This window comes from Diabrotica virgifera, chromosome 6, assembly GCF_917563875.1.
Source record: "Diabrotica virgifera virgifera chromosome 6, PGI_DIABVI_V3a".
NCBI classification, from domain to species: domain Eukaryota; kingdom Metazoa; phylum Arthropoda; class Insecta; order Coleoptera; family Chrysomelidae; genus Diabrotica; species Diabrotica virgifera.
In genome coordinates, this window is record NC_065448.1 from 199,869,617 (window position 1) to 199,897,524 (window position 27,908).

Consider the following 27,908-nt stretch of genomic DNA (forward strand, 5'->3'; position numbering starts at 1 on the left):
ATTCGTATTTTGAACATCGGTGGCAACACCGCAAAATTTCATTGACGTTTATTGAATGTTGTTATCACAAATAAATTTTTTGCTGCACTCTCTGTTTCCGTGTGAAATTGGATGTGTTTCTCTTTGATATTTACTGTTACTGAGACATAAAAAAAGTAAGATAGAATCAATGTTTATTCAAGTTTAATTAATTAAGTAAGTATATAAAGTGTCATTGTGGAATTGCTTTAAAATCTGATTACTTATTTACTTCACACAATATACGAGGAACAGAATGAATCGGTAGGGACAACTTATCAAAACCAAACTTAATTTGTAGGAATCCAATAATCTTTACACACGCCGTTTAAGTTTAAAATAAAATTCGAAAATTTTTTAATGTTTTGGACCACTCCGTTAGTAAACAATGAAGTAAGATCATGTGATGGATTTGACTGTATTGTATTTATTTTTTGTTATTTTTCCATAGATTAAGTAATTGATGGCTTAATTCTAATTGTTCCTATAATACCTAATAATGCTATTTTAATAGTTATGTGTTATCCTCATGCTTTCTAAAATTAACTTCGGTTACTTGACAACCACGTTTTTAAAGTCGGCAGCTCTTCCGCGAATTATCATGCGTCATCATAAGAGTACATATTTATCTATCTTATTTTGAAATGAATCATATATTTGTATAAAAATCCTTCCTTATTATTATAAGTACATACACATACAATTAAAACAGAGTGGAATGAAGTATGTAGGCATTATGAATTTATTTTATTTAGCCACTTCAATAGGTGTAAAAACCTCTAAATTACATTAGTGTTACATTCTATATTAAAAAGTAGTCGACATTAAGTTGATGTCTTAAGATTTTAAAGATCACATGTGAATGTATTTCATCCTTGCTCGAAAATTGCACAAGGTACTTGTGTTCTAGTGAGAGGTTAACGACCAACGAAAACAGAGTTTTACTTTATAGTAATTTTCTTTGTTTTTGTATTTTGTATTCCCAGATATGTGTAAAATTTTTATTTAGATGCATAAAATCCACATCAATCAGTTATTGGAATAATGTACACAAGAATCTCTTTGTCTTATTGTGGAGATGTTACTCTGTCTGTTTTTTCAATGTGCCTCCAAGTTGTGGTTCCATCATTTTTGTGGTCTTCCCACTGATCGTCTTCCTATCAAGGAACTGTCTCTCACCGTCCTTACTCCTATTTGTTGTCATCTGTCTTATGTGGCCATTCCATTCTACTCTTCTGTTTCTTACATAGTTATTCATGTTTTCCACCTTGCAGCTCCATCATATATCTTTACTTCTAGCTCTGTCCCATAGTGTCTTACCATGGATTTTTCCAAGGGTTTTCATCTCTGCTATTTCTACTTCTACCATTGTCCTCGAGTCAGGTTGTGTTTTTGCTGCTTATGTCATTATTGGTCTACTAAATATTTTGTAAATTCTGCCTTTTGTTTCTTTTCCAATATTTTTATTTCTCCATATTGTTTCATTCAGGCAGAATGGGGCTTTATTTGCTCTATTCACTTGATCTTCCACTTCTGTTTCAAGCTTCGCTTACCTAGATAGTGTCATCATCATTCTCTTTGCCTTATCCCTATGCAGGGTCGGCTTCCCTAATTGCATTTCTCCACACAATTATATCTTGGGTCATGTCAATATTAATCCCCTTTACCAACATGTCCTGCCTTATTGTCTCCCCCCAGGTCTCCTTGGGTCTTCCTCTCCTACTCTTTCCAAGGAACTGCACTTCAGCAATTCTTTGTATTGCCTACGTCTCGATGTTGACATTGATGTGATGCCTAGATAGTGTGATGCCTAGATATTTAAACTCATATCACTTGTTCTATTATCTGACCTTCCAGCTCTAATTTACATCTTATTGGGTTATCTCTTATATCCATGCCTTTTGTCTTTTTTGGAGATATTAATGTGTAAATTTTCTGGTGGTTATATTAAATTGGTGCAGCATATGTTGCAAATCATCTTCACTTTAAGGCAGGCCGCACATCAAAGAAACATGAAACGTAAATCACGTTTCATGGAAATAAAACACTGCTAAACAAATAGACGTCCGGCCATTTATGAAACTTTCCGAAAATAAAAATGTGTTATGAGCATGAATCACACTCGTTTCATTGGTAGGCGGACTTCAAGATTTGTTTAGATGTGTTTAATTTTCATGAAACGTGTTTTGCGTTTCATGTTTCATGTTTTTCGTTTCATGTTTCGTTGGTGTGCGGTTTGCCTTAGAGATTAGTGTTGCATCATCTGCATAGCAGATTATTTTAAGTTGTTTTCCCCCATTTGGTATACTTTTAGTCCTTACTTTTTTATTATTTCGTCCAGTCCATGATCAGGTTGAACAATAAAAGACTCCGGGAATCCCCCTGTCTTAACCCATTGCCAGCATCAATTAGGTCAGTTAGTTCATCTTCTACCTTCTACTTCTACATATAATTGCAGTATTACAATCATCTGGTAAAGTGTGTTCTTGCCATACCTGTATTAACAGTTTGTGAAAGAAAGTTACAAATGTTTGACTTTCAAAGTTGGTACCTTAGTTTCTTCCTGTTCTAGTTATATATCATCTCTACCTTCAGCTGTACTTTCTTCATTAAGTGTCGTACCTGTGTATCTACACTGAAAGTGTTCTTGCCACATTTTCAGGACTTTCATTCAAAATGAACTGTCTATGAACCTTGACTTGGTTGGCTTGTGGCTTGAAAATTTTTCTTTTGTGTTAACTTGTTTTTAAATTTTTTTTATTTTTTTGTTGAAGTAGGAATGATATTGATGAGAAAAAATTTAAGTTCTTACGGGTACACAAGTAGTAAACACAGAATATCAATTATATAGTTCACAATCGAGAAATTTTCTTTAAATTGTCCAGTAGTTTGCAGATGTTTACATGCATCAATTGAAGTGTGATTTGCTGTATGCTAGGAGTGCTATACTGAAATGTTCTCTACTGTATCAACATTTCGGCGACAAATGAAAAACGTTTTGAAATTACCAAAAATTTTATTCTTTCGGTCAAAAAATATGGTTTATGAAAATCATAGTAAATTTAAGGATTATTGTAAAGCCATGATAGTACATACTAAAAAGAAGTATAATAATACTATGTCTACTATATAATTATTGTAGTATGGTTGCTCACATTGAATCCGGGGGAAATTCTCTTGACTGAAAAATGTAATTTATTTATGAAGCATATACTATGAGGCGACGCCAGACCAATTAACGTTTTTAATATATAATAAAATAGATATTTACAAGTACACAATATAGTATGGTAAATAATAGTTGTGAATAGAAACAATCCCATATGTGATATCAAACATATTGCTATAATTAATAAAAGTATTATTTATTTGCTGAGTAAATATGTTCTTATCTTTAATGTGTATAGTATTACTTATAGCTAATCTCTCTTAAATAACATGTTTATCTCCAGCAAAATCTATCTTGTTTACACTTCCACAGTTCTTAGAACTATGATAATTTAGTGGCTTCTTTTGTTGTATTTTACTTCATTGTCAAAAAAAATGTAGTTCATCTATGATATCTGTATCCAATATTTGAATTGTTAGACAGAAAACAAACAGATAAGATAAATTCAACTTAATTTTCTGGTATATCATATCATTTCTCCTTCAAATATTATTCCTAAAATTATAATATCAAACATAAAAGTAGTAAATGGTTAGCTTTCCGATTTATTTTATTATTTGCTTTCTTAATTTATGTTAATAATTCAGTCAATTTGTACTCTACCAGCTCCCTAGTGGGAAAGTTTTGGGGTAGTTCTAATTTTTTTCATTGTATATGTATCTCGGGCTGTTGAATCCGAATATGAGGTTTGCGAACAAAATTTCTTGACGGAACATTGAAAAAATCGCGAAAAATGTCTGCTTTTTTCCGCTTTTTTGCTAAAATCTGGAAAACTATTAACTTATAGTAAATGGTCTGTTAACAGAAATTAAAGTAATTATAATTCTCTACAAACATCACTATTTACTTTTTCAGACGAACTGTTCGGTCTAAAGTGCAAGTTGAAAATTGCCAATTTTTAACGGTCTCGGCAAAACCCACTTTTTACATTCCAAAATTTTATTTTTTATTAGAATGCTGTCATTTGATAAATTTCTCCTAGTTTTCTGTACAAATAATAAATGTTAGTTCATAATATGAATATGGTATGTCTCTTGTGACAGCTTCCAGAATCCATTCCAGCCTAAGAGGCCGGGAATGTCTCTGCTTTTCCCTTAGAGCCACAGAAGATCAGGCATAGATGGAGTCACAGTTTCAGTTGGTGTGAACATTCCCTTCAGATATGTTATCTTGATTTCTGATAAACCTTGAAGTTTTGTCCTTTCAAAATGTATTATTTGAACAGCTCCCTGACTTCCATAAACCTCAGGCGCGGGTTTAGTTTTTAACCGAGGAATGGACCGGTTAGGAGCTACTGCATGTTTTGGTGCGATACAAGAAATGCTACCCTTGACGTGACAAGTGTAGTATCCGTCAATTGTACGTTAAAATCAGCGTTATCGTACACCTGTTTTGTAAAGCAAGGCTGGTCAATTTTCTGCGGATTGCCTGCGATTGCTGACACTTCCACACAAGCAACGCGCTTGCTCAAAGTCTTGTAGCGGCAGTAATGTCCAGATAATTCGTCTCACCATTCCTTGCAGGGTTGGCCGTTTTCTCTACAAAAAGTACGGCTCAAGAAAATAGGTTGATGTAGTTTCCTCTTTGGGGTTTTGTTCATCCTATACAGAAGTTGTTCGCCTGGAAGTGTCAGCATTCGCAGGCGATCCGCAGAAAATTGACCTGCCGTGCTTTACACAGCAGGTGTATGATAACGCTGATTTTAACGTACATACAATCGATGGATACCACACTTTTCACGTCATAGGTGGCATTTCTTGTATTGAACCAAAACATGCAGTAGTTCCTAACCAATCCATTCCTCGGTTAAAAACGAAAACCGCGCCTGAGGTTTATGAAAGTCAGGGAGCTGTTCAACTAATTCATTTTAAAAGGACAAAACCTCAAGGTTTATCAGAAATCAAGATAACAGATCCGAAGGAATTGTTCACACCAACTGAAACTGTAACTCCATCTGTGTGTGATCTTCTGTGGCTCTAAGGGAAAAGCAGAGACATTCCCGACCTCTTAGGATGGAATGGATTCATGGAAGCTGTCACAAGAGACATATCAAATGAACTAACATTTATTATGTGTGCAGAAAACTAGGAGAAATTTATCAAATGATCGCATTCTAATAAAAAATAAAGTTTTGGAATGTAAAAATTGGGTTTTGCCTCGACCGTTAAAATTGACAATTTTCAACTTGCATTTTAGACCAAACAGTTCGTATGAAAAAAAAGTAAATAGTGATATTTGCAGAGAATTTTAAATATTTTAATTTCTGTTAGCAGACCATTTACTGAAAGTTAATCGTTTTCGAGATTTAAGCAAAAAAGAGAGAAAAAGCAGAAATTGTACGCTTTTTGAAGTTATACTTCTTTAGGCGCGATTGAGATTGATGGTGAATTTATATTGATCTGCGCGCATGCGCACACCGACAGTATGGTATTAGTCGTTATACGGGCTCTGATTGGGTGTTGAAATGATCTGTCAATAATAAATGATTGTTCAATATGAAGGTAAACAAATGTATAATATATTAGTTTTATTGTTGTGAGGACAGAAACAAAAAAGTTTATAATTGTAGTGACATTTAAATAGTTTTTAAAAGCAACAGGTACGTAATAATTGTAAATGTATCATAGGTACCTACCTATTTGAACCTACCAAAATACATAGTATGTAATACTTTTATTTACATAATTTGATTACCATCAAAATTTCTATCAATGTTCACCTAATATATTGTTTTCTTACTCTATGTTTTGTTGTATTTTTTCAATTCAAAATCAAAATAATTTAATTTAATTCAAAAATGTCAAAAGCTTAATCCGTTTAGTTAGTCGATCTTCGCACATAATGACACATTGCCTCCGTGGCGAAGCGTTTAACCCAATGAATACCAATATACCAACCGCGCTGATAGCTGGTTCGAATCCCAATAAAAACTTTTATTTTTTTATTTTTTTTTTATACATTTTATGATTGTAAGTATATTTATTATATAATTTTATTTTCAGAAAATACGTATTTAGTTAAAAAATTTTCCGACAATTAATGTTCAGAAATCATTTGTGACATTTTTAATGTGTTTGTGTGTGTTTTATTCTTTTATTATTTTAATTTTTGGCACTGTTTTAATAAAAATGTTTGAGAAGTAGTAAGTATAAATTAGTTTAATATTTAAATAAAATATAAATAAAAAGTATATTAATTTCGTTTAAATCATATAATAGAAGTATAACTTCTTACGTGCGTACAAAGTACACACACATTCTTTTTTTCGCTATTTTTTCAATGTTCCGTCACGAAATTTTGTCCGCAAACCTCATATTCGGATTCAGCAGCCCAAAATACATATAGAATGGAAGAAATCAGAACTACCCCAAAACTTTCCTAGTCAAAACACAATTTTATTGAATTATAAATATGTATTTTGTTTATATGTAATTGAGCTACAATTTTGTAATGAAAATTACATTTTTAACTACTGTTTGACGTTTAGATTTCTATTCTGATAATCGTTTTCAAAGAAGATGGGGCCCGTCTTGCCAGGGCGTCAGCCTGTTCGTTTCCCTCTACACCTGTGTGTCCCGGTACCCATACTAAGCTAACTTTGTTGGTCAGGGCAACATCATCCAGTGCTCTCTTGCACTCTAGGACCAACTTAGAGTTGGCCTTGTGCGCTTCCAAAGCCCTTAGCACTGTCTGGTTGTCAGAGCAGATAGAGATATTCTTGCTTGAGCAAGCCCTGTCTATTATCTCTTCAGCACTTACCAGGATCGCAAAGATCTCGGCCTGAAAGACTGATGCATGGGAACCGACAGAAGGCTAGACTCAAATCAGACTCCACCACCGTACATTCCAGCACCTGCCCGCTCATCCAATCTGGACCCATCTGTGAACTAAGTAAGCCCATTTCGACAGATTAGTGTGGGTTCTCGTTCTAACCACTCATCCCGGTCAGGAAATTGAACCAAGGAGGATGAGAACTCTGAGGCAGGAGAATCCGAAGATATCAAAATCAAACGTGGGGTCCATCAGGGATGTATACTACCACCATTGCTGTTCAACATATACTCTGAGGAAATCTTTCAAGAAGCTGTTGATGATGTTGAAGCCGGAATTCGAAGATCAATATTATAAGATATGTAGATGACACTGTGGTATTCGCTGACAGTTCTGAAGTCCTCCAGGAGTTAATGAATATAATCACAGAAGTGAGTCAGAGCAGAGATATGGACTTTCACTCAACACTAAAGTCGACTTTACACTACATGATTTATCATGTGATTTGTCATATGATTTTTCCCATGACGAGCCGCATGATAATGCTTATGACAAAACGAGCCGTATAAACAATGCAAAATCATATGACAAATCACACAGTGTAAACATGTAAATTTCACTCCATGACCAAATCATATGACAAATCACATCATAAATCATGTAATGTAAAGTCGACTTTAGAAAACAAAATGTATGGTGATCTCTAAGAAGGAACAGCTGCAGTTCAAAAAATGGCTGAGCTATTCAAATGTCATGATTTATCGGTACGCATAAAAATCAGGTTAATACGATGTTATATCTTTCCTATACTGTTCTACGGAGTTGAGTCGTGGACTCTCACAGACGCCACCTGCAAGAAAAGTGAGTTTTCAAAATGTGGCTTTATCGTCGAATCCTAAAGATATCTTACCGATCACGTTACTCATCAGGATGTTTTGTTGAGAATTCAAAAAGAAAAAGAGCTTTAAACAACAATAAAAACAGTCAAAATGAATATCTCGGTCAGATCACGAGAAACAGCGAGAGATATGGACAGCTGCAACTAGTCTTGCAAGGAAAGGTAGAAGGAAAGCGCGGACCAGGAAGACGAAGGATTTCCTGGCTAAAAAATCTACGTATGTGGTTCAACACAACAACCACAAATCTTTTCAGAGTAGCATCGTGCAAAGTACAGATTGACAGGATGGTCCCCAAGACCCTATAAACTTATCGAGACAAAAAGAAAATAAATATAAACCAAATCCAAGTAAAGATTAACAACGATTTTTAAACTTCTTGTTTCCTACTTTAGCAGACTATAGTTTACACCGCACATTGATTTCTTCTTTCTGTGTTTCTCATTTGATTTCTTTTGTATACTAAAGAACTTTTATTTTGGTCCCTATGACTGGAATGAGTAGTTTTTAAGTTTAAGAGGCTACATCAGCGCGCCATCAATATTTTTCGAAAGTTCTGCGAACTTTCAACAATGCGGCAACAGTGCGTCGGCAGCACGACAGTGACAGTGACACAATCTGTGATGACACTACAGCAGGGGTGGCCAAGCTCCTTAATAGTCCGAGCCATTTTTCAAAATTCGAAATTTTTCGCGAGCCGCAATTAAATAATTTAAAAAGTGTAAAAAAGGTATTCAATTTTTCTCTCAGTGGTTGGATTTCACGAATTTTAAAGTAATAGTTCTACAAGTTCACAAATAATTCTACAAGCACATCGTTGTTTCTAATATGCAAATAGCTCTACAAGCAGCTTTACTAATTCTGGACGATTCTTCACCATCCTTCCATTTTTTTCTGGGACGGCCTACTGATCTTCTACCATCTCTCAAAAAACACTGTCTTTAACACTCTGTCTTCATCTGATCTTACCACATGACCTGCACATCTTATATTAGCTTTTCTGACGATGTTTTCAGTAGAATACACAGTCGCCAATTCAGCTTTGCGGCGCCTTCTCCACTCTCCTGTCAATTCATCTCTTTGAAGGACAAATATCATTCTAAGAACTTTCCTTTCAAAAACCAGCGGCATATTTATTTCCCGCTGATGTAGAGTCAGAGTCCATGTTTCGCTTCCATATGTAACAATTGGGCGAATAATTGGCATTAGTCCTGTCGCCAGTGGGGGTACAACGGCCTCCTTAATTCAGATGGACTTACCCAAGTTTTTTTATGTATTTTGACCCGTAGAACACGAATTTTTTGGGTAACTGTCGATCCGGATCTCGATAAGATTGTTATAAACAAAGAACTTGAGGAATCACATAACAGCGATTTTTCGCAAAACAAAACATTTTTTTTGTATTTTTGGGTCATTCTAAGCAAAAAATGTTTTTACAAGTTTTTTCGTAGGATGCATAGTTTTCGATATAAACGCGGTTGAACTTTCAAAAAATCTAAAAATTGCAATTTTTGAAACCGAATAACTTTTGATTGAAAAATAAAATAGCAATTCTGCTTACCGCATTTGAAAGTTCAAGTCAAATTCTATCGGTTTTGATTACTTTCATTGCTAAAAATTAATTTTTTATTGTTAAACAAAGCTATAAACACATAGTGATTAAATGATGTTTTCAATGCAATTCTCATGTGAAATCGAACGAGTAGGCGCGCCTACCTACAGAATTTCTACGTAGATTACGTACATTAAAACGCATGCATTGGGCACGGGAAACACTATGTGTTTATGGCTTTGTTTAACAAATAAAAACTTAATTTTTAGTAAGGCAAATAATCAAAACCGATAGAATTTTACTTGATCTTTCAAATGCAGTAAGCAGAATTGCTATTTTATTTTTTAATCAAAAGTTATTTGGGTTCAAAAATTGCAGTTTTTCGATTTTTTGAAAGTTTAACCGCGTTTATCTTGAAAACTATGCATCCTACGAAAAAATTTGTAAGACCATTTTTTGCTGAGAATCACCCAAAAAATACAAAAAAATGTATTGTTTTGCGAAAAATTGCTGTTATAAAATTCCTCAAGTTCTTTGTTTATAACAATCTTATCGACATCCGGATCAACTGTTACCCAAAAAATTCGTGTTCTACGGGTCAAGATAAATAAAAAAACTTGGGTAAGTCCATCTGAATTAAGGAGGCCGTTGTACCCCCCGGCGACAGGACTACATGTACAGTCTTGATTTAGATTTGATACGAAGTATAATGCTCCATTCCACGCAGCTATCCATGCACGGACCTCTTTTTATATGTGGTTGTCATCTGTGATTACCGTCTCTAGATATTTAAACTCTTTTACTACTTCGAAGTTGTGGTCATTAATATTTATGTTCTATGCCTAACTCTTATTCTTTGATTTTTGGTTACTAGAATGTATTTCGTCTCTCTTCATTTATTCGAAGGCCCGGACTACCTGTTTCTTCCTCGAGTTGTGAAAACATCTCTCTCACGTCTCTTGCAGAATGAACGACTGCACATAGATCATTAGCAAAGGTCAACAATAGTTTTGATCCTCGATTCGCAAATCCCCCTGTCAACTCAGATGATATATTACTTATTGTATTTTCCAAGGCCAAATTGAATAGCAACGGTGATATGGGGTGTCCGTGTCTAAGTCCTGATGTTACATACTTAATCTTTTATATTTGTTGTCAGTAATTTAAGACATTTTGAAACACAAAAATTAAAAGTAAATCAGTTACATTTGTTGAGAGCCACAACACAAAATAATCTTTCAAAGAGCTAGCGAGCCACAGTTTGGCCACCCCTGCACTATAATATCAAAAACGAAGAGACATATTGTGATAACAATAATTATTATTATATCATAGGTGCTCTAAATGTTGCCAAATTGGTCAAGTTCGACTTCTTGTTATAGATAATCGATTTTTAGTAATTCCAATGTGACTCAAAATCTAGGCATGGGATAAAAAAGTTTATTTGAAGAAAGTATAATTTTTTGTTCTTAATGGCGGTTCAGACTCATTTTTTAAAATATTTTATTTAATTAGGTATAGAGTAATTTTCACATGCTAACATATTTCTCTAATTGGGCTTTGTGCCTCCATTCTTTACTATATTACGGATATGTGTGCCAAATATCTCGAAAAAATATTCAAAATTAAAGCTGCAATCTTGGAACGCGTTTTTCGCTCGCTGATGTTGCCTCTTAATAATATTTAGCACTTATTTGATTAATAATATAAATATAAATCATTTTACAGTTTAAAAATGACCATGGGCCTGTGGTGTCCCAACTGTGGGGACGAAGGTATGCATTTTTCTCTTCAGACAGAAATTAAAAGTAATCGTTAAATACATGTGGATATCATTTCGACGCATGGCACACTGGTCTATACCGGGTGATATCTAAATGTGTTTTATTTTCTTTTCTTATTCCACCATTTCAGATTAAGGGGTTGGCTGAGAGCGAAAGTAAATCAATTAATCTGAACATAGTTTGTCTAAGGTTTGACGCTTATATTAAAAAGAATGGTATATTATTTCCTCTTTGTGAGCCTATTTTTTCACATAGTATCAACAATTTGAGTAAGTATTTTTTACTATATTTACATTATTTTTAATAATAGGATCTGCAATGTGTATGTAGTAGTAAGGTCATTTGAAAACAAGTAAGCTAGAGATTTTTTATTTCAAATTTTTCAAATGTACCTAAAGACCTAATTTTAAATTGTCGTATTTCTTTCTGATTCATACTAGCTTGAAAATACATGTTTCTACAAATTTGCAATTATTTTATAAAAGTACTAATTGACAAGTTACTTAGTCTTCTTTGGTCTTCGGAAGACCGTCTTCCTCTCTTACTTCTTCCAGGAACCTGCAGTTCAGCAATTCATTGTGTTGGGATATTAACATCTCGACATTGAACATACCAAACCATCTTAACCTACGGTCCCTCATTTTGGCATCAATTGGTGTCACCTACACTTCCCCTAATATACTTATTCCTAATTTTTTTCCTTTTTTGTTACTCCACTCATCCATCTAAACATTCTCATTTCTGCCACATTCATTCGTTGTTCCTCTTTCATTTTAACTGCCCAACATTGAGTTCTGTACATCATAGCCGGTCTTATAGCTGTTTTAAAGTTTTCCCTTCGGAAGACAAAGCTTTCAATCTAAAAAATAACATTAAAAATATTACTCTACATCCCACCTAGAGCTTAATTTTCCCGGCCCCTTTTGATTTCCCGGGAATCGGGAGTCGGTAATTTGGATTTCCCGGGGATTCCCGGGAATCGGGAAATTTAAAAAAAAACTGTTTTTTTAATTCTTTATTATTTTTTCAATGCAATCAGTATCTTCTTCTTTATGTGCCGTCTTCTACCGAAGGTTGGCGACCATCAAACGATAGGTTTCTCTGTTTTGTGCCGCATGTATTATGTTCGCAGCTTCTGGTATTTGAAACCATTCTCTCAAGTTTCTCAGCCAGGATTTCTTCTTCCTGTCCAAACCTCTTCTACCTTCAATCTTGCCTTCGACGATAAGCTGTAGCAGACTGTACTTATCATTACGGAACACATGGCCCAGGTATGACGCTTTCCTCCTTTTAACAGTTGTTAACAATTCCAACTCTTTACCCATTCGTCTCAATACCTCTGTGTTGGTCACTCTGTCTGTCCAAGGAATTCTCAGTATGCGTCGATACAGCCACATTTCTAGAGCCGCTAACTTCTTTATAGTTGCTGCTGTTAACGTCCACCCTTCTACTCCGTAAAGTAGCGTAGAGAGTACATAGCATTTTGTGGCGCGCCATCGGAGGTTAACGCTTAGGTTGCGGTTGCTTAAGAGCTTTCTCATTTTTATGAATTTGGATCTTGCTATTTCAATTCGGATCCTAATCTCTACGTCTGGGTCCCACTTCTCATTTACTGTATATCCCAGATAATAATATTTAAATCAGTAATAGTATCAGCAATCAGTATAAAAACGTATAAATTTGATTAAGTATTAAAACAATTTTAAAGTTTTAAAGAAAATTTTAAAAATTTAATTTTGAGATTAGAAGCTCCTCCATTTTTTCTGAAGGACAACTGCCAATTATTCTTTTTAAACCCAAATTGTAAAAAGTGCTATCAGATGTGTGTATGTTTACATTCATAAATCGTCGGTTTTCGAGGCTGCTCCATTCATCGAGGGTAATACTGAATTTACTTTCTTTAATCTTGTTGATTTCAATAACTGTTTTTTCTTTTGCCCCATCAAAATATGCGTGCATTAGGTTCATAATATTGGTGGCATCTTTTGGCAAACTGTGGCCGCGATCACTTATTGCTTGTCGGATAAATTTACTTTTGGATACTGCATGTGCTAAAAATCCATCCACCGCCAATAATTCTGCCACAATTTCCTCCTTTGAAGATCTTTTCAAAAAACTTAGCATGGACGGCTGCACTTTTATTTTTGTTGGAGGTTCATCATCTTGTAAAGAGGATGATGTACTCACTAACGGAAACTCTTCCCTTTTCTTATGAACTCCTCGGAGATGTTTGATTAAACCCGAAGTTGATGAACCTTTCATACTAATTGACTTGTTTTTTCCATGCACAATAAACAAACTGCCCTTTCACCTTGTTTTTTAAAATATTTCCAAACAGATTGCGTTGAATTTGACATGGCAAATTCTCTCCTAGTCGACGATTAATTATTTATTTATTAATATTACTGACTGATTAGTAGTGATTAGTCCTCACCAGTTACATCAATAATATATTTAATGTATTTCCTTGGTAGTTCCTATGCTTAATAGACTAAATTCTTCATAATCATAATTTTAACTCAAAGTAAATATTTATGTTTATCTGGATGATTCAAATTGAATCAAATCCTTGCGTCCCATAAACAAGATCATTTTTATGCTGACCATTAGGATATATGATACATTCTGATTTAACGCCAGAATTGGAAGGTTTAAAATACTATGGGTAATCGAAAAAGAAATATTTTAAGTGGAATAATTTAAAATGATTATTAACCCTGGAAGCTCACACTTGGGTGTGAGATACCCATCGCGACACTTAACTGCATGTAGCTTGCGCAGCTGCATTTCAATGGTAATGCTGCTTTATGTAAATTCAGTCTCTAGTCTGCCAAGGACGGGTATGTAGTTGCGGTCTCATTTGAGCAATATTTCCAATCACGAGAATTTATTGAATACAGCAGTGGTTCCCAACCTTTTATATCTGGCGACCCACCTTCTGATGTTTTTTCATATTCGCGACCCATCCCTAACCCATGATGATATATATGTTATCATCATCAACCCGTACTCGTCCACTGCTAGACATAGGTCTTCCTCAGCTCTTTCCATCTTTCTCTGTTTTGTGCGGCTTGCATATAGTTGCTGACAATACGCTTCAGATCGTCAGCCCATCTGGTTGGTGGCCGTCCTCTGCTCCGTAGTGCTTCTTCTCGTGGCCTCCACTCGACAATACGTTTTGTCCATCGGTTGTCTGACAATCTGGCGACGTGTCCTGCCCAATTCCACTTGAGCGACGCGATTCTTTCGACGGCGTTCGTTGATTTTGTTCTACGACGTATTTCTTCGTTTGGGATTCGGTGCCTCAGGGAGACACCCAACGTCTGGCGTTCCATAGCTCTCTGAGTTATGCGAATCTTGTTCACTACCTTTTTTGTGAGTGTTAATGTTTCCGCTCCATAAGTGAGTACAGGCTATACACACTGGTCAAAGATTTTCCTTTTCAGGCAAACGGGTAAGTCCGATTTAAATACATAGCTCAGTTTACCAAACGCTACCCAGGCTAATCCTATGCGACGTGGGAGCTCGCACGTCTGGTTATCTCTTCCCAACCGAATTTCATGTCCCAAGTACTTAGAAGATGCAGTCTGCTCAATATCCATTCCATCAACAACAATATTACGATTTAGCACCAGATTAGTCATTATTTGCGTCTTGTTGATGTTAATCTTTAGTCCGACCTCTAAGGAAGCGTGATATAACTTGTTCAACATTATTATTGCATCATCATCCATACGATCGGCTATAAGGACGAGGTCATCTGCGAATCTCAAATGACTGAGCTTCTCTCCATTTATATTGATACCATATTCGTTCAGATCTGCCTTCTTAAAAGTGTGTTCTAAAAGGGTTGTGAACAGCTTTGGTGAGATGGTGTCTCCTTGCCGTACTCCTCGCTGTATACAGAATTTATTAGTTTGTTGATCAGAGAGTCTTACGCTAGCCGTTGCATTGTGGTAGATATATTTTATCATGTTAGTCTAGCGATGGTCTATTCGGCATTCTGTCAATGCTTTTAGCATTTTCTCTTGTGTTTATGATATCTAACGCTTTCTCGTAGCCCAGAAATATCAGTGCCAATGGTTTGTTCTATTCCGCCGACTTTTCTATCAAGTTTTTTTATTACCAGTAAGTCGTCGTTAGTGCTATATCCGGATCTAAATCCAGCTTGTTCTCTAGGCTGGTAGAAGTCTAACTTAGCCTCCAGTCTTTTTTTTAATATATGTACGATATTCATATTCATCTACTGTAAGAGCTACGCTGCGACCCACCTGAAATCCGCCCGCGACCCACTAGTGGGTCGCGACCCACCGGTTGGGAAACGCTGGAATACAGGCTAGGGTATGTAGCACCCATGTGTGAGGTTTGCGATCAAGTGTGCGTTCAAGTTAATGACCTAACAACACAACATCCCACAAATTTAGTAAAGAAAACTAGGTGTTATTTCTGCAAAGGCAAAGATGGAAAAGCTAAGCGTGCATGCTCGGCTTGCTATAAAGCATAATGCATGGAGCATAGAGCCACACTGTCTTATGAGTGTAGTTACTAAAATGAGTGAAACTGAAATACCTGGCTAAGAATGAATATGAGTTCTATAATCAAAAGGTGTTATATTTTAGTTAGAAAGACCATTTTGTTGTTAAATTAAATTAAAATATTTTGAATTATGTTTCCGGTTTTTTAGAAAATGTTTTTTAATTATTTTTAGGTATTTTTAATATTTTGTTCTTTTGTGTTACTACAATTAAGAGAAAGAAAATAAAATTATTGATTTAATTATTCGTATGTATTCAATAGTGATTAGAGAGTCTCTGAAAATCAAAAAATATTTACTTTTTTTTTATTTCTTCACAAAAAATCATTGGGTATCTGACACCCATGTGTGAGGTTTATGTAAAAAAAAATAGGTGTGATCTTCCAGGGTTAAGCAGACAGCGATAATAATTGCATCATATTCATTTATTCCTTGTGAGTTAGTAATAAATATCTCTGCTGATAATTTAAAATATAATATGAAAAAAAATCTCGGGAAATCTGTAAGAATTCCCGGGAACCGGGATTTCTATTTTTTACTGATTTCCCGGGAAATTTGTCCCGGGAGCTTCCCGGGAATGGAGCTCTAATCCCACCAGATTGAAAACAATGGGAACCTCCTCTGGTTACACCTCCGAGGCTTCTAAAATTTGCAAGCCATAACGGATTCTGAGACTAAAGAAGATGAGGGAATTTAACAATTTATAATTCACGTCCCATCTGCTCAGCACGGTAAAGTTCCAACGAGAATGGTTCCCTTCGTACTCCAATCGGAGTAAACATGTAAATTAAAAATGAATAACCATTTTCAATTTCAACTCCTTGTCTCATTGTTTGTCTTACTAAGTTTTAAATATTTTTACTCAAGAGGTTGTCTCCACTGTTCCAGTTTTTGTTCTTCGCCTTCACTATTTCCCATCAACACCACATCAGCACAGAGGTGTAACCAGGATGATCCTAAGGGGAGGGGTTACATCTACTTGAAGGTCTCTGGGGGGCATGGAATAATAATGGTGTTAAGCGTATAGAGCTCAAAGTATATCCAAAAGGGTGGGGTTATAACTCCCAAAACCACCCCCTGGTTACGCCTATGCATCAGCATACATTAAGCATGAGATAATGTTACGCTGTAGTTTTTCTGTTGTCTGATCCAAAACTCATGAGTATAAATAAGGACTAAGCACCGAGCCTTGGTTATCTAGATAAAACCCCCAGTCCACTCGTCTGGACAACAAACCAACCTGTCAACCATAAAATTTGCACCCAAGACGCTTAATACTTCTAAAACTCCCCCCGCAAAAAAAGGGGGGAATCTGCCCCTTGAAGAGGCTGCAAAAGCCTAAACGAGGTTATCAACATGGACTATGAGCCTTGGTTAAATCCTACTTTCAAATGAAACTTATCAGTCTCTCCCACAACTACTGTCCTTGTCCTTACCCTAGCAATATACATTGTATATATGAATTGTAAATTATGATTTGAGAGTGCTCTTCGTAACATTTAATGTGTCTTAGTTTCTTTATTTCTAGTGCATCTTTTAGATTTTAGGCTATTGATTATATTCAAAATAAGATAGCTAAAAGGAACTACAACGTTAACGGGGTTTTATTATTTCATAGGGTCAACGTACATCTATATATGAAAAAACCGCGGAGTGCTACCATTTAAAGGGTTGCGTTTTTGAGAAATGGGTGAATTAGTCCCTGGGCACAGGTTACATTAGGGTGAGTTATATGCACTTTTGGTACAAACATATCTACATAAAAATTGTTCCTGGTTAAATTTCCTATCTAAATATCACTTTTTAAAGTCAATGATACTTTTTTTTACAAAAATATATTCAAAAGAAAAAGCACAAAGAAACCCAAAAGAAAGAAATTTTGTTTTTTGTCCCATAACTTTTGTCCACGATGATATAAGTATAGACATTGCTTTACAGAAAAAAAACCTACATATTTCTTCTTTAAAGTGTTGTTTAGTAGAGGTAATTAGGATTTATAGTTTTTGAAATATGATTTTTCAAAGTTCGCCACTCACAGCAATTTTGGGCAATTTTCCTTGTTATTTCGCAAATATTGCTCTGTAACTTTTTTTTACGTAACGTTAGGTATATGCAATGGTACACGTAATAGGAATAGAAATCAATTACCTTTAAAATGGTCTATTGTATAACGTTGTACGACTTTTTTTAAAGAGATTATGGTTTTTCAAGGTTTTATACTTTTAACGATTTTTTATAATATAATTAGGGGTACGGAATTTTCGCAAATAAAAAACATGAATTTCGCATTTACTTTTTTTATAATTACAAAATTTCGCATTTATTTTTAACTACGAGTAAAATAACAAAAAACATTAATTAAAAGCTAACATCGTTGTAATTTCGACATTCGACTCTTTAGAGCTGTTCTTCGATCTGTCGCTACAATATTATACTTGCTGAAGACTCGTTCTGCGTCTACGCTGTTCGTTGGACTCCAGATGCTCTGTAATGCTGCTTTAGCAAATGACGGAAAACTGCACTGTTGTGTAGCAATTGTGTCACACAGACATAGGCCGTCTGTTGCAAATTCTTTGACTCGATCACTGAAAATTGTTTTATTAGGGCGTCCCAGTTTAGGGGATACTCTAAGTAACTTTATTTTACTATGAAAACTTTTTTGATAGACTGTGTTCTCACTCAGTAAAAATTGACAGAATGAGCACTGTTTGTCCTGGTTGACTAATTTATATGTTTAAAAAATAAGAATTAGCCGACTTTTATTCCTACTTAGATTTTTACCAATACAACAGTCGGATTATTTATATTTCTCAAAGAATCAACATTGAAAAATATCAATTCCTTATCTTATCTTTATCTATTTAATGATGGACAATGAAAGATCCTTCTGTTTCAACACGTGTTAGAACAATAAACAATCCTTTACAATAGAAAACTTTCCGTAAAATCTTTCCATACCTTCGTAACTACAGCAAGCGCCAGTTAACTTGGCGACAGCGAATACGCACAACGACACTGCGACCACTGTCGCTTCTGTGTTCTCTCGCCAAGTTAACTGGCGCTTGCTATACCTATTTATTTAGGTGTGAGTTGAGCACCTGCAGATATTTCGCGGAAATAAACAAAAATTCCAAATTTCGCATTTATCGCATTTATGTTCAAAATTTCGCCGAAATTCGCATCTATTTCGTAAAAACGAAAATTCCGTACCCCTAAATATAATATAAAAATAAAATAATATTTATATAATATTATATACAGTATATAATGTAATATTATATTATATATTATATAAAAAATACCTAATATAAAAAAATATTATTTTTTTACATTTTTTACGATCATTTTTGAAATTTCTCATTATAACTTTTTTTTTCTTATATGAATATACTATATATTCAATAAAAAGGGCTTACTTTCTGTTCTTTAAAATGGTGTATCGTCTATATTTAAATATGTAATGGTAAGAGAATGATTCTTTGATATTTTTTTACCTGTATTATTTAATAGTATATTGTGTAACAAGTGCAGAAAGGTACTAATTTCTCACGAGTTTGAAAAGTTGCGGTACGAGCGCAAGCGAGTGCCGCAATTCAAACGAGTGAGAAATTACCTTTCTGCACGTGTTTCACACTATACTTTTTCTACAAGCACAATTTTTCCTAAAAATAAAAATCACAATTTCCAAACGACGATTAATTATAATAGGTACCTATGTGATAAATTTTAAACTGTATTTAATTAATACCTACTAATCAATTTAAATTCCTTATACCTAAATAAATTGCACAGAAATCAGTTAAAAAATTAATGCACTGCCTTTATTTGTTTAAATTTAAACAATTATTACAAATTATTGACATTATATTTATGCAGTCACGGATTTACACAAAACCTACTTCATTCGACGTCTCTTGCACAGGTTGCTAAATCCTTATTGGTTATTTGATAATTATAAAATGTTTAATAAGAATAAAATTGTAAAATAAAACGGTTGTAACATCCATAATTTAGTTTCTATGCTATAGTTAAATATAATAATTGTCTTATAGGTTATATATTTGTCTAAAGTTTAACCACGGATGTAAACAGAATATAACGTTACTCAGAATGCGGTAGTCCACGGATGTAAACAGAATATAACGTTACTCAGAATGAGGTAGTCAACTGTGCAGAAAAGAACTTTGCGGCACAGAAACGTCACTTTGCGGCACAGAAACGTCACTTTTCTGCACACTAATGTCAAATATCTTATACTGTGAGAAAATATCAAGTTTGCTAACATAAAACCGTGCAGAAAAGTGCACTTTGAATAGTGGTTGTAGAAAAAATTATTTCTTTTACAAAAATTACATAAACATTATGGTAGGGGAGCCCAAGCGGGGATTTTTGCAGTTACTCGAGCGCGTCAGATTATCATATGGGGAGAAACGTGGTACCCTGCAGATGTACCTCTGCCATATATTGGCTCTTAACACAGGGGAGTTCGTTTAGGGGGGCCCGAAAAAAAAAATCTATCCTTAAAAATACTCGAAATTGTCAGATTAAGATAAGGTAAGTTAAGTTCATGCAAAACAGTGTATATTTAAAAAATCTGACGATTTGAGCGGGGCGTAAGGGAATTGGTGAGTCACAAATTTTCACAAGAAAAAGGCGAATATTTCGCGAAACGAAAGTCAGATCGAAAAACTAAAAACTACACGTTCAATATTTTTGAAAAATCTATCGATAGATATCAAACACGACCCCTCGCAGAGAGGGGTGGGGGGTAAATTTTAAATTTTAAATACAAATCCCGCGATATTTAGTAAAATAAACATCAGATCGAAAAACTGCAAAATACACTTATTTAATATTTTTGAAAAATATATAGAATGGTACCAAACGCGACCCCCCACGGAGGTGGGGTGGGGGGTTACTTTAAAATCTTAAATGGGAGCCCCCATTTTTTATTGCAAATTTAAATTCTCTGCATAAAAATAAGCAACTTTTATTCGAAACATTTTTTCGAATTATGGATAGATGGCGCTATATTCGGAAAAAACGATTAATGGAAATGGAAAATTAAATTAAAAAATGGCAAGCGCCCGCTAAAATGGAAAATTTTACTTAACTTTTTTTGGTCTTAGGACCTAATAATCACAACCCAATAGGTCCCCAAAGCGCTCGAGTGACTGCACATTTAGCATACTTTGCTCCCCTACCATTAGTCTTAGAAGACATCACTTTAGTTAAAATTATTTAAACGTTCACATTTAAAAAAATTTCAAAATCAAAGTATGTACATCTCTTCGTTAGCATTAACTTCAATATCTTCCTCTGACACTTCAGTTATCTTAGAGTTCCCACAATTAGTACCCATGCACCCTTTGCAGAATATTGAACAACTAATTCCTATCTTCCTACAACCGCAGTTTTTTGTACATCCTTTGGTCTATTTACATGCTATTTTTTCAAGCAAAGCTTGTGGTGCGGGAGCTTTGACAGTAATTATTAGAATAAATCCATATTTTGAAGTTTGCCCGGCCGAGTCAAGTGGATCCAAAGTATTTACCTATAAAAAATAAGATTCAATCGATAACACACAATCACATAAAAAGTTATAATGAGGAATTTAAAAAATAATCCTAAAATCAAAAATCGTTGCAAGTACTTATTACATTTTGAAAAAGCATATCTTATTAAAAAATAATCCTAGAATTTTTTATTATACACCATTTTAAAGTAAACAGAATAAGCTTTCTTTTTTATGATATAATATATACCTAAATGTAGAAAACAAAGTTATAATGGGAAATTTAAAAAATAATCGTAAAAAATATAAAAACTCGTTAAAATTATAAAGTCTTGAAAAAGATAACCTCTTTAAAAGAAGTCGTACAACATTATACAGTAGAACATTTTAAAGGTAATTGATTTCTATTCCTCTTACATGTACCATTGCATAAGCCTAAGGTTACGTAGAAAAAAGTTACAAAACAATATTTGCGAAATAACAAGGAAAATTGCCCAAAATTGCTGTGAGTGGCGAATTTTGAAAAATCATATTTCGAAAACTATAAATCCTAATGACCTCTCCCAAACATCATTTTAAAGACAAAATATGTAAGTTTTTTTCTGTGAAGCAATATCTATACCTATATCCCCGTGGGCAAAAGTTATGGGACAAAAACAAAATTTCTTTCTTTTGGGTTTCTTTGTGCTTTTTCTTTTGAAAATATTTTTGTAAAAAAAACTATCTTTGACTTTAAAAAGTTATATTTAGATAGGAAATTTAACCAGGAACAATTTTTATGTAGACGTGTTTGTACCAAAAGTGCATAGAACTCACCCTAATATTATTATAACCTGTGCCCAGGGACTAATTCACCCATTTCTCAAAAACGCACCCCTTTAAATAGTAGCACTCCGCGGTTTTTTCATAATAGGTATATAGAGATTCATTGACCATATGAAATAATAAAACCCCGTTAACGTTGTAGTTCCTTTCTATAGTACAACGTTTCCCAACCGGTGGGTCGCGACCCACCAGTGGGTCGCGGGCGGATTTCAGGTGGGTCGTGGCGTAGATCTTACAGTAGCTGAATAACGTACATATATATAATCATGGATGAGGGATGGGTCGCGAATATGAAAAAACATCAGAAGGTGGGTCGCCAGACATAAAAGGTTGGGAACCACTGCTATAGTACATAATCAATAGCCTATTTATTGTGATTTTAGTATAGGCATGTGGTAAACATAATCTCAGATATTGCTCATCGCACTCGTATTTTTGGACTAAACTTGCTAAAAAAATATTAAATTTGACTTGAATATTGAATATATTTATTACAAAATTAGCAAATTTACTAGAAGCAGCAAAATATATGGAAACGAAAAATTGCAGATCCTATAAAAATTATTAATAAATAACTTAAATAATTTGCATGTATGTGAAACTTAATATACTTGCGTCTGTTATACTACACCATCCAATAATACCACTTCTAACAGCGTATTTAATATATTTTACTCAGCTCAGCACGTCTACAATAATATTATAACAAAATCGCATATGCAGAGTAAGTTAAAAATAAGAAAACGCCTAACACTAAAGATAAATCATTCACAATTCACACACACGTCTTAATAATAATGACCCATTTTTAAGATGTAAACAAAATAATTCGTTTACAAATATCTTAGAACTCTTCTGTGAAGAAGACTCTTTTTTTTTGACGAAGTTTGGCCAAGAAGGTACCCGGGTACCCATTCATTTTCTGGATATAAATATTTTTTTTGATTACTTCTTCAACACACTGTTACAATAATTTAACTTAGTAAAACGACGAAAAACGGTATTGGGATCATTTGGGAAAATTACTGATATTTATAAAATTAACAAAATTTACATGTTCACTTTAACCCTCTTGTATTACTACACTACGTCAGAAACAGTCTTCTTATTTTTATTTCTCTATATTGTGTCATTCAGGATTCAGGCAACTTACGGTTTTGATTGCTCTATTCACTTGATCTTCAACTCCTGTTTCGAGCTTCCCTTAACTAAGAGTGTGATGCCTACAATATTTAAACTCCATCAGTTGTTCTAGTATCTAACCCTCCAGCTCTTATTTACATCTTACTGCATTTGCTGTTTAACATTTTGTCTTTTTTGGGGAAATTAACATTTTAAATTTTCTGGCGGTTATATTAAATTGGTACAGCACACGTTGTTAATCATCTTCACTTTGAGAGATTAGTATATAATATAGCCATATGACCCAAGATAGAATTGTGTGGAGAAATGCAATTAGGGAAGCCGACCCCGCAAAGGGATAAGGCAAAGAGAATGATGATGATGTTTAGTCAGATCTTGACCTCCGTACTTTTGGAGTTCGTCTGATATTCTGTCATCTCCTGGTGATTTTCTATTTTTTCAATTTCCTTAATGCTTCCTTTACCTCCTCCTCCCAGTAACAGTAAACAATTAATTCCCGTAAGCAAATAAAATAAATAAAGTAACAGTTAACAAATAAAAATTTATGAACCTACGCGTTTTTAATATTCCACTAGTACAAAATTCAAATCCTATGAAAAAGTGTACCTAAATACCAGTGTCACCGACGTTTGAGTCGATTTTTACATCGAGTCACAGCATATATGAGTTGCATCGACAAAATCGAATGTAGGAAGTATCCTGTAAAATTTCCGAGCACGATGTACGACTCACTCGTCTGAACAAGCACTTTTAAAAATATGTGCGACTGAGCATTTCGACATTTTTATCGATTCAAAAAAAAGTTCGAATCCGTACGTCTAAACGAGAGTCGACAATTCATTTCAGTTAAAATTATGAGCTCAAGTGAGGAAGACGTTGCAGTGGCTTATTGGTTTAGGCACAGACTTAAAGGAAAAAGAAAATACTGGGTATGGTTTGTTCAACAGTAAATGGTTGAGTTCAATTAGTGCGGTCGTAAATATTACATTTATCTGACCTGGCCCATTTTTAAGACCCACCCGGAGCGATAAGTCACCGAGGTAGACAGAGTTGGTCTTTTGCAATTAACACTGACTAGACGGTACTCCCATAATAAAGTCTGAAATAAATTTTACCTGAAACCGGGCCTTTTATACTATTATCGGTTAATCCAGGATGTTTACAGTGGTAACTAATTGAACTCAACCATTTACTGTTAAACATACCATACACAATACTGGGTTGTCAAATAAACATGTTTTTCGGTTTTCTGGCAGCAGTAAAATGTATTTTGAATTAAATAAATTACCTACATTCTGTTTTTTTCTTAATTAATTTATTTTAACAAATTTTTTTGGATACTCTGTACAAATAATTATGTTAATATTTATATTACTGAATACAGAATTGAATTCCCTTTCAAATGAGACATCACTCGACCCCTAGTCTCATTTAAAAAACGTCTATTACGTCATCACGCCCATATGGATGACGTCACTCGTATGATAATATGCCAAAATATCATAATTTAAAAATAAAAATTGACTTCGGGATTCGGGATTTTTCCTTGGCGCCGGTTTACAAAATAACTAATTTATTCCAAACATTTGCACCATACTGTATAAATATTTACACTAGGATTTAACAATTTGATTACTGGCTTGTTTAACCTAGTCAATAAATAAATAAAGAAATACAGCTTGAAAATTTGAAATATCACTGGAAAAAATCGCGAGGGCGACCGACACGCAGCACTTCGAACGATATAGATATAATATCACTTGCGATATGTTGTGCAATCGCGCGGAAGTGAACCTTTTTTATTGTCTCTACTTTTAAGTATTTTTTTGTATCGCCTATCGTTTACTTTTACAATATATCGCTTGTTTGTATTTACAAAGGATATATCGTTGGTTTGAAAGAACACTGTTACAAGTCAACAAATTCTAATTTTCAGGAGCGACGTTTTAAAATTTTAATGTGCTAGTTTTCAATATAATTTTGGTAAGGTAAAAAAATAAGAGGTAAAATCTTTTACAATATTAAAGATCCCATTATTATCATTTAAATACAAATAGAAACAACTTTCTTGTTCTCACCTTTCTACCTGTAATTAGCATTTGGAACAGTTTTTCCCAAAATGTGTTCGAAATGTTACTGTATTGCTCATAATAATTCTATATAAACGTACATATCCTATATAAGGAATACTTACCTAAGACGAAATGTAACTGTCTTGCATTAAATATTAAACACAAAATCCCAAAAAATACGTTCCTTTTTTAACTTGTAACACTGTTCTCCAAAAAGCACTTCCACAACAACTGAAACACAACTATATTGCTCAGCTCTTCCATAAAATGTAGTGCATGGGTTTGACAAAGTAAAACTGTCATAAGTCGCCACCTAGCAGAAATTATATGAGTGCAACTTCTGACAATTTTTTCCAAAATAAAGTTTAACATTTAGAGTTGATTAGAGGGTAAACCTCAAAAATGGCAATTTTTGAGTTGTGACATTCTTCTTCCAAACCAACGATATATTGCCAAAATAATAATTATGCAGATATACACAAAGAAAGAACTGATATCCAATAACACAAGATATTGACTATTACCGAATATGATTTACTAATTATGGTGAGTGTGTATTACAGATGCTCAGTATATTAAATCATAATGTTCTATTCATAACCTAATCTTTATTTTTATCTGTTTTTACTAGAGAGCGCCTTAACGGGTGATCTTAAAATTGTTAGGCTAGATCATGTCGTTAGCCCAGCGAAAGGAAATAAAGAAGTCTTCATATTGGTTGAAAGAGTCACGAAAAGTAAGTATGTCCTACTCGAATTTAATATTTAAATGTAGTATGTATTAAACATTACTTTATAAGGAATTAAACGTATATGAACATCTCCCTCCTGGAAGTCGCCACACTGGTACACGTTTGTCTGAGCTCATAAGGCAGAATCTCAAGTCATCTGAAAGCAATACATGACTCCAATATTATATTGTCCAAGCCAAGTATTCTCAATAAATTCGTGCAAAATTCAATCTGGCAACTAGGTATTCACGGAAAAGTGGCGGTCCAGTTACTCTAATTCGAGAAGATAAACCAACAGCATGAAGTCGCCTCCTAACTGTAAATTCATTTACGTTTACATTGCTCACTCCGTGTAGCTGATTTTGAAAGGAAACTACCCGGAACTACCGTGATCTCAAAGCACTCGAAACTATGTACAAAGCGGTAATCTCTAACTGTTGTAATTCTGCCTCGACCTGAACTAGGTCTTCGAGTAAGCAGACTAGTCTCTTCGTACCTTTGCCATACTCATTTAACACTCGAGAGACTTGCACCGTTTCGCCCTGACCGTGGCCATCTTCTAACACCGCCACAACAGAAGTGATGTTAAAATTGACGTTAAAATCACAGAAACAAAAACTATACCGATTATGGTTTTTAGGAATTAGTGTAAGGGGTCCTGTTTATCTCAAACGCCTATTGAAACAGCAAGAACATTATAAATTTAAATTACAGGGTGGCCCTAATTTTATGCTCGGCAGTACCTATACGCTCTGAGCTTCGCTGGTGTCGCTCCTAGCGGATTACTTATTCAACTTTCACCGGTAATTTTTAAATTTAGGTATTATTTAATTGTTATCGCTTAATATTTACAACGCAAAAAAGTAATTAAATTTTAATCGATTTTTTTAAGATTTTGCTAATCATTTTGACGTTCTATTGATAAAATATGAATTTCTTACTTCGGATACTTTCACAATTATCGTGTAGATGGCGCTAAGATTAAGATTTATAATTACATATTACAGAACATTAAAAAAACTTAAATTCAGTATTTAAAACGTAAGTATATTTAAGGTAAAAATATATCAGCTTTGACCAACTAATATTTTTTATAATTAATGTTTTTGATTTTAATTTTAAATTAGTCACTTTGACATTTATGTCAAATTTCCGGTAAACGTTTACAGACTTGTCACTACTGGTCCTCGCGAATTTGTAAATATCCCCTCTACGTACGAGCTCACAGCGTATACAGTAAGTGCGACGCTAGTAGACACTCGAACACCTAATTGCTAGGCTCATCGGCTAATCCGGCCCATTTTCTCATGTGACTTTCACGTCACTGTCATGTTATTTTTAGTTTGAAAGAATTTCGGTGTTTTTGTTTCCAAAACCACATCAGAAAGCTTATTTTCATATGCTTTTGATTCACTACTTATTGTAATGTACTATAAAATAATCTATCAACTCGAAAATAGATTTTGTTTATTAAAATAATATAAAGTAGACATATTTTACAATACAAACTTTTGAAGTATTATTAATAATTGACGCCTTTTGTTAAGATACAATCGTATTGTTACTCTGCTTTAATAGTAGATTATACCACGAGTCAATAATGATGGCTATTATTCCCGAGGAATATTTACGAACCGAGCCGCGTTAGCGGCGAGGGAGTAACATTCCGAGGGAATGAGAGCCATTATTGCGAGTAGTATACTCTACTTTATCTACGACAAATTAATTAATTTAAGATTTTTAATGAACAACTTTATTTGTTAAAAACATTAAAATTAGTAATAGTACAATTAATAAACTGAATTGGTTGAGAATCAGCATTAACTTTAGTAGAGTTTTTAATACAAATATTTGGGATCTCGATTGCTGTAGAACAAGAAGATGGTACATTACTGTTTA

The 27,908-nt window shown here is 34.1% G+C and overlaps 1 protein-coding gene across 4 annotated transcripts in view; it reads left to right on the forward strand.

Moving 5' to 3' along the window:
- LOC126887133 (nuclear factor NF-kappa-B p110 subunit) overlaps positions 1–27,908 on the forward strand; it is a 147,222-nt gene that overhangs the window by 78,616 nt on the left and 40,698 nt on the right. For all 4 annotated transcript variants that reach the window (XM_050654491.1, XM_050654492.1, XM_050654494.1 and 1 more), the window contains exons 5-6: positions 11,321–11,459; positions 25,911–26,015. In XM_050654491.1, the coding sequence (XP_050510448.1) occupies positions 11,321–11,459; positions 25,911–26,015 (244 nt within the window). The remainder of the gene's footprint in view (positions 1–11,320; positions 11,460–25,910; positions 26,016–27,908) is intronic.